The sequence below is a fragment of the Arvicanthis niloticus genome, chromosome 1 (genome assembly GCF_011762505.2).
Source record: "Arvicanthis niloticus isolate mArvNil1 chromosome 1, mArvNil1.pat.X, whole genome shotgun sequence".
Classification (NCBI taxonomy): Eukaryota; Metazoa; Chordata; class Mammalia; order Rodentia; family Muridae; genus Arvicanthis; species Arvicanthis niloticus.
Window position 1 is genome coordinate 56309697 of NC_047658.1, and position 9033 is coordinate 56318729.

At 33.2% G+C, this 9033-nt stretch overlaps 1 protein-coding gene across 2 annotated transcripts; it reads left to right on the forward strand.

Annotated features, from left to right (window-relative positions):
- The first annotated feature begins 2777 nt into the window (after positions 1–2777).
- Positions 2778–9033, forward strand: LOC117697453 (olfactory receptor 5V1-like). Of its 2 annotated transcripts, XM_076937289.1 has the most exons (3): positions 2778–2854; positions 3601–3623; positions 5517–9033. In XM_076937289.1, exon 3 carries the CDS (start codon positions 5539–5541, stop codon positions 6484–6486), a length of 948 nt encoding a protein of 315 aa, XP_076793404.1. In that variant the 5' UTR covers positions 2778–2854; positions 3601–3623; positions 5517–5538; the 3' UTR covers positions 6487–9033. The 2 variants fall into 2 exon arrangements, with proteins under 2 accessions (XP_076793404.1, XP_076793396.1); XM_076937281.1 differs by lacking the exon at positions 3601–3623 and having other exon boundaries at positions 2780–2854.

Here is a 9033-nt window from a genome sequence, read left to right on the forward strand (position 1 = left end):
AAAATAATGGAGCTGGAAATTGTAGTTTAGCGGTTGAGATTTTTTGTCAATAATTTATTATGGGGACTTCATATAATCTTCAAGGACAAGGTATTGTGGAAGAGGCCCATGGAACTTTCAAAAGATTGGTGAGACTACTGTTGCTGAGACAAAGAATGATGCGGACCTGTGAGCTTACTGAGTGCTCTGACCAGGGTGACTGGGGAGCTGTATTGGACATATGTTCCTGACCCACCTTTGCTTGACTGTATCCCAGATGGGACAAGCTGCCTTGCCTCAAGTTTTTAGACCTTGTGGGACATAGAATCAAAAAGAAAAATTATGTTGTCTCCTGTATTTTTCTTAAAGGTGATCAGCTATTAGGAATCAATCATGTACTGGTATAGAAATCAATCCAATATTGGACATAACAGTCTACACTTGGAAGGCTGGATCTGGACATTTTCAGAGAGATATTTGGAAGTTAGTTGTAGTTCACTATGATGTTATGATAGCAAGAGACAAAGTTGGGACAGGATCTGGATTCCAAACAAGTGTTACATGTTTTAAGGCTCTTTTAATTGTCAAGCTAAAATTGTTTTTGTCTCTTCTACAGTATTAATTAAAAGTTGCATTGACTGTGTGTTGAAACCTGGCATGTCTGTTACGGGGTGTCCATTGACCAGCTTTTGTCTTACTGCCCTCAGTATTTGAAAACCTTGATTCTCTGAAAAAAGCTTAAAAGTGCTAGAAGAAGTGTGTTATACTTTAAGCAGAAGCAAGAAAGTAGCAGGCTTGATTATTGCTGGCATAACAGCTTTAATTTCATTAATTGCTAGCATCGCTTCTCCTTTAATAACATTGACACAAGGAGTTAAGATGACTATTTTTGTTAACTATCTAGCAAAAAAATATTACTAATGTATTGAGTATACAAATGGATTTATATAGGTATCCAAAACAACAGGTGATGTTCTATATTATATTCAAATTATCTGAAGGAGGTTCAGGGTTCAAGAGTTAGGAGCCATCTCAAGTGCCATGACAAATATCATTGGAGTAGTGTTACTTCTAAAATTTACAATGATTGTCATTATAATTTGAAAAAAGTTTAAAGACACCTGTAGGGTATTTTGCATAATCCTAACACCTCTCTGGGTGTGTCAATTTTGCATAGTGAGATTATAAATTTAAAAATGCTGCTCTCTAGAGCTTTGATGCTGCAGATAATGCCAATAACATTAGCCATGGCCTGAGGTCAGTATTTCCATTTTAGTCAGACCTCTGGAATGGCATATATAGCTTGATCAGGCTAGCTCTTCTTGTCCTGGGAATACTTTTATTTCTGCCCATCATGTTAAAGCTTGTCTCTAACTACATCAACAGGCTGGCAGCCAAAGTATATGGCTTAAACCTGAAAATGGACCCACAGACTGAGTTATTAATTTAACAGACTGGCAAGCCAAGGATGGGTAAGATTCTGCACAGAACCTTACCAACCTAAGACAGAAATGCCTTGCTTATGATAATGTACATCCACGACAGGTAAGGAAGGCTTTCTTGTGTGAATGACCTAAGACAGGCTCAGCTTTTTTATGCAATAAAAAGGGGTAGATTTGGAGAGCTCTTGGGGCTGTCTGGCAGGAATATGGCATTGGCCATGGAGAAGGAAATGGGCTGCTTGGAAGGAATCTGACATAGGCCAAGGGCAAGGAAATGGACTGCAGGCAGATATCTGACATTAGGCTGGAACAAAGAAGTAATTTCAGGCAGAAATCTAAATCTTAGACTATAACAAAGAAGAAATTTCAGGCAGGAACCTAAATCTTAGGCTAGAACAAAAAAGCAGGCTTCAGGCATGAAAATAACTTTGGACTAGGACATGGAAGTATGTTCAGATATTTTGATCATCCTGATAAGCCCTTAGAAATAGTGATCACAGGAGTGATCATGGAACACTGTTTATTGTTGTACATGTTCTTTATTGTCTGGGTTTATTGTCCTCCTTGTTCCTGGACTATTTGTATTTATTGTATTGCTTGTTCCTCAATCTAGAACTGACCTTAATACTTGCATGTAATTTAAACTGTATAAAGGCAAAAAAGGTGGAGGAGGGATGGGATAGGGGATTAATGGGTGGGGAGAATGAGTAAGGGGGAATGGCATCTGAAATGTAAATAAATAAAATATCAAAAAAATCACAAAAAGTTGCATATTAAAGAGTTTGTATCTATGTTCACAACAGTTCTCTCATGTTGATGGTACATAGTTTTCATAAGATATCTTGTATACTAATGAATAAATATAGTAATGTTTTACTCTATAATAAAAAGAGATTATTAACAAAATATGTGATGATATGTTTAATGAAGAATTTTTATAATTAAAAAATAGTAGTTTCCTGTCACCAATTCCTTACTTTGGTCATATGATTACTACAAAACATTCTATTTTACCATAGTCTGTAAGGTAAGTTCAAACTTTCACATCAGGGAAAGTCATTGTTATTTACAGAAGACACTCTTGAAAACCACAAAATAAATAAATATCATATAATTACTATTGGACAGATTCATTCCAGGTGGGACATGTCCATGTGCTATTACAAGGAATAAAAATGACACTCATGTAACATAGAATTATATTAATTATATTAAAACAAATTAATTAGTTTTGTGTCCCTATTACTACCTTGGTAGTAATGTAGTTATTCTCTCTAGAGTTCTAATTATACTGCTTCCCTAAGGAGAGAATGGAAATATATAAATTATGGACTAACCCCTAGTGTGAGTCCTTAGAACAAGTGTTAATTTGATTTTTGCCTACTGATGTAATTTGTTGCTGGATCATCTACTTTGTCTTTCTGAAACTATTGGTAACATAATCTATTTTAAGTATAATTTAAATGCAATATTTTATTGCTATTGATATCTATGCTAATAAAAAGTTTTATAAGTGCTATAATTTAAGCTACATGTGTCCTATTTTTGCTAAATTGTATATGTTATATTTCCCTAGGTGACAGAAACTTGAAATTCTAAAAAGAGAATATTTTTCTGTATAGAATTTTTAGAATTTGCCATATGCAAAGTTATAAGTCAGAAATGGTAAGAAAGTCTGAATTGAAAGGCAATTTTTTAATAGAAATGTAATGCTTTGCATATTGTTCTTTTATTAATTTCCATATGTATGTTTATAATTTTTAGGTACATCAAGTAATCATAAAATTCACTTGGAGAGATTGAATTTAATAAAGCTTTCCTAAATTTCTAGTTAGGAAACTATTGATCTTTCCATCAGATTCTAGAGCTTGTTTCTGAGAAGTACATTATTGATAAAAAATTTACTTTTAATTGTATCACAAGTTGTTAATAAGTTATGTTAATACTAGAATGAAAAGATTGATAAATATATGCAGTCTTTACATGTGACCAAATACCATATTCTGTGTATCAAGAATCACTAGTTTCATAGAATACAATCAAACAATAATGTACAAAACTAAAAAAATGTGTTATTAGGTTTTGTTGTGTATATATTGATTATGTAATCTGAAGATTAGGATAGGTTTATTTAATCAAAATGTTCTAAAATATATTTCTTATAATTCTTGTTTTAAAGAGCCAAATTGGTGTGAGGAAACGGTGAGTTATTGTACAAGTAAACATTTGTTGCTTGAAGATGTTACAATTGCCATAAAAGTGCCTTATTTTATTTGCACATTTTTTTTATTTGAAAGGTTAGTAAATTGGATAAAAGTTAAAAGCTCCATAGGGTTGTGAAAATTAGAGACCCTAATAGTTGATATGATTTATTTTTTGTTTCAGTCATTGTTATTCATTCAGGAACATCCTTTATTAACTTTATAATGACATACATATATTTGTGATGATTGTAATAATTTTCTTTGTTATATTTCATGAAGAGACTAGCAATAGAAGTTATTTACTCCACAGTTATGTTCAAATCTGTTGTTGCTTGAGGAATGAAGAGGAGCACATTGCAGTGCTCTGTTTTATTTTGAAATAGGGCTTTGCTTTGTAGTTCAGGATGGCCTCAAATTTACAATTTTCTGGCCTTAGCCTCTTAAATGTAGAGATTTATTATATGGGGAAGGATTTAAAAATTGTACATTTTGAGGATAAATATTATTTATATTATATTTCTTTGCATTTTTACTTACTTAAGAAATAATTCATTTTTTCACCAGGAAATAAGTAGGAGTCAGATTATAGAATGTAAATTTTCATTTATTTTCTAAGTAGTTTGTACTACAAATTGTCTAATATGTGATAGTATAAAAATTTGTTTACAAAACCACCAAACCAAATATTAACTTCTACAAATTGGATTAACTTCTTCTGAACAATTTAATTAACATCATTATTATACATATGTTAATGAAAATGCTATTGTTCATATCTTAAAAGATATGGTGTTAAAGTTATAGGAGCATTTCTATATTTATTTTTTCCAAGTAAAATATATGTTGAAGAAGTCATAGGTCATTCATATACTCAGACTCACTTGTTGATATGATTTCCTATAATTTTGATAGTTTTTAGTATTAAAATCTTATTTACCATTAATATATATATATATATATAATATGATTACATAGTAGAATATATGAAGTAATCAATTGTGTAATACTACCTTAATTTATATTGAAGAAATGTCTAGTGTCATACACATTAAAATTAAGGCATAACAGAATGAAGCAAATGTTTAAGGTAATGTGAAAGATAGATCAGTTTTTAATGGATTATAAAGTTAAAAAAAACACTTAAGGATTCTCTATGATTAATAAAGTCATGCATTTGTAAGATCTGTTTAGTTACTCTGTGAATTTCCTCCAGAGATGGAATGGGGATTTTGTATATTCAGAAATAGTATAAATAAAAAGAAATTTTAGAATGCCTAAAAGGTAAATCCATGTAATAGACACGAAGGCAATTCAGAGAATCGTAAGACATATTCTACCAACCTGTAATACATTAAATTGGAAAATCTAAAAGAAAGGAATAATTTTCTTTATAGGTACCACCTACTAAAGTGAAAGCAAGATTAGGTATACAATTTAAATAGATTTATAACCCCTAGTAAATTAGAAGCATTCATGAAAAGTCCCCCGAGAATACAAACAATGAAAATGCAGAGGACCAGAAGGTTTTAGCACTGAATTCTACCAGACATTTAAAGAAGAGTTAATGTCAAAATCCCTGAAATTATTCTACAAAATAGAAACAGGAGGAATATTGCCCAATTCATGCACGAGGTCACTCAAATTACAAGAAGATTCGACAAAGGAAATAACAGACCAATATCTCTTAGCAACATAGACACAAAAATAATAATGTACTTGAAAATGAACCCAAAACACATAAAACGTTCATGATCCACTGTAATGCGATAATAATTAAGATAGAGGTAACACACACCACCTTTAACCACATTCTGCTATATTCCCAGTTTCTCAGAAGCAAGATACCTACTTTATCATTCTAATCTGCATTCTGTGCTCCCATTTCCATTAGAAGCATCCTATGGATAGAGGAGATGGACATCTACAATCTTACCACAGTGACTCAGTTCATCCTCATAGGGCTCTCTGACCTCCCTGAAGTGCGCTATTCACTCTTTGTGGCCTTTCTCATCATCTATCATATCACTTTACTGGGAAACGGAGTCATCCTGTTGGCCATTGTGACTGAGAGAAAGCTTCAAACGCCCATGTATTACCTGCTGGCAAATCTGTCCTTGCTGGACATATTCTGCCCATCAACTACTGTCCCCAAGATGCTCAAGAATCTCTTGACTGAGGATCACAGCATTTCCTTTGTTGGGTGTGCTTTGCAGCTCTATTTCCTGGTGGCCCTAGCTGGGACTGAAGTTTTCTTGCTGGCTGTGATGGCTTATGACCGTTATGTGGCCATATGCTTCCCTCTGCGTTACTCCCTCATCATGACCAAGGTTCGCTGTGTGCAGTTGTTGTCTGGGACTTGGGCAGCCGGGTTTCTGAACTCCTTTGTCCACACAATGTCCACCTTTAGCCTGTCTTTCTGCAAGTCTAATAGAGTTTACCAATACTACTGTGATATTCCACCTGTGGTGGCCCTGTCATGCTCATCCACCTATGTGGCAGAAATGCTTGTTTTAGTGGTAGGTGGTATCTTTGGGGTTGGTGCTTTTCTGATCACTTTGATCTCCTACATATACATTGTGTCGACCATCCTAAAGATCCGGTCAGTGGAAGGGAAGCGCAAAGCTTTCTCTACATGTGCTTCCCATCTTCTTGTAGTCTTCTTGTTCTATGGCACAACTATATTTACCTATATTCGCCCAACCTCCAGTCAACACTCTCCTGGCAGAGATAGACTCATCTCTATGTTGTATGGGGTCATTACTCCCATGTTAAACCCCATTATCTACAGCCTGAGAAACACGGAAGTCAAAGAAGCACTCAGAAAAGTTTTACATCTTAGAATATGTTCACAGAAACCATGATGGAAGACTTCTCAAGTTAAGATATATTTCTTAGATATTTGAGATAGAAGGATCTTGTTTCTTGATCCACATAGTTGGCCTGTGTCTTTTGTTTAGTGAACTGAGGTCATGTGTGTTTAAAGTAATTATTGAAATGTGTGTGTTGATTTTTTTGTAGGCATCCTGTTGTTGATTATTTGTTATTGTGTTATCAACTGTACTTTTGTATTTTAATCATTATCTTTCCACACTATCCTGGCTGTGCTCATTTGTATCTTTAGCTTGTAATATTGTTTCCCATGTTTTCATTAGGTTTGGTTTGTTGGTTGTTTATAATGTAGAACATTTTCCTTTCTTCTTTAGTTATGACATAGTTTTTCTGGGTATATTATTCTAGGTTGGCCATCATAGTCTTTAAGGACTTGGAAATGCATTGCTTCATACTTTTCTTACTTGCAAAATTTTCATTTACAAATCAGCAGTAATTTTGATGGATTTTCCTTTATTTATTATTTGATTTCTTTCTCTTGAAATTTTCAATGCAATTTCTTTGTTTTGTATACTTTATGCCCTAACTAACATATACTATGGGGATTTTCTTTTCTGCTACTGTTGATTAAGTGTTCTGTGTGCTTCTTGTATTGGTTTTGATGTGTCTTTAGTTCATTTGGAGACTTTTCTATGATCTTGTCGAAGATCTGTTATTTGCTTTAAACTTGGGATTATTCTTCCTCTTTAATGCATACAATTTGAAAGTTAAGTTTTTCTTTTTTCTTTGGTGTTCTACATTTTCTGGGTGTTCCTCTTATTTTATTTGTTTTATTTTAAAACAACTTTCATATTATATACAGGATCTAGACATTTATGATTGCTTTGTAAACTTCTGTCTTATGGTATCTATCTAAATTATCTTCCCTGGCAAACATTTCTATAGTACTGGTACTTTTGAAGGGAAGATGGTGGCCTAAGTTTTCATATTGTTGGTATTCTGTGATGAAGTCTTGGTATATGAACTTCTTCTATTAGTTCTAAGTCTGATATAGACAGAGCAGATTGGGGTAGAAGAGCAGATACATGGGCAAGCTGGACCTATAGGTTAGAAATAACTTGGGGTAATGAACTCATGTGAACATATACTTGATCTCTGCATGGGATATATTTCCCACAGTGTGAAGGCATATACGCCTATGTGGATAGGTTGAATGTTGTGTTACAGGATATTTCTCTTAGGAAAAAGTAAGGCATGCCTTTCTAGAAGTCTTGAGGTTATTTGTGACACAGGCAGTGGATGCCAGATTGATTGAGGAACTAGATGTGGGAACCAGATGAGATCTCATAGGTTGGGGAGTTGCCTTGGATAGAGATTCAGGAAGACTCACCAGGTGTTTTATTGATTAATGTATTATAGCCCACAATGGGAAGTGCCACCATTGAGCTGGTTGTCCTGGCTTGTATAAGGAATCAAGACAAAATAGCCATGAGGAAGAAGCCAATAAGTAGCATTTCTCTGTGGTTTCTGCTTTACTTCCTAACTCTAGGTTCCTGACTTGGGTTCCTGTTCTGAGTTTTCTTGATGATGGACTGTAAACTGTAAGATGAAATCAATGCCATTTCTTCCCAAATTTCTTGTAGTAAGTGTTTTTTTTTTTTTTTTGTTTTTTTGTTTTTTGTTTTTGTTTTTGTTATCATAGCTATGGGCTTTTGACCAGGATTGCAATAATAAATGTGAAAGTCTCTTCTGGGAGGAGCAGATGTCAAATCCAATTATAAAATAGTTAGTGACTCAATAATCTTGCCAATATTGCATCACCAAACCCATCTTGCCTGGAAGTACATATTGCAGTATGCTAGATCCAAAGTTGGGTAAGACCATTGATGTTTTATTTTATATCAATTATCTGGAAAGTGCCTTTTACCATTATGAAATGTAGCGAGTATGGATAAAATTTGGTGATTAATTTGAGATTGATATTTTTGTCATTTATCCAAAGCTTATGCTATCTTCAGGACTAAGAATTTATTAAAACTCCTTATGTGGACCTACTAGTTAGCAAATTCAAAGTGAAAGAATGCATTTTAATGTATATATGTATGTATGTATGTATGTATGTATGTATGAATGTATGTATGTTTCAACAAGTAATGAAAAAAAGGAGGTCATGAATTTGAATTCCCACTCATGGAGTTATATGGAAAGTTTGGAAGAAAGAGAAGGAGAAAATGATATAAATAGATAAGCAACCTGTAATCCAATCCCACGTGGTCAATAATTCCCTATTTGTCTATCTATCTATCTATCTATCTATCTATCTATCTATCTATCTATCATCTATCATTAACTATAATATTCTACATATATAATTGTTAACAAAATTATATATTTGTTATATTTATGTGTACTTATATAAGTAACAGTAATTAAAGCAAACATGAATTTAAGAGTACTATGGAAAAAAGAATAGTTGGGGGGATAGAAATGGTACAAATACACTACTCATGTACGAAACTCTCAAAATTATTTTAACTAGAAAATGTTCAGTTTATTGAAAAAATTAAATTCTAAACATA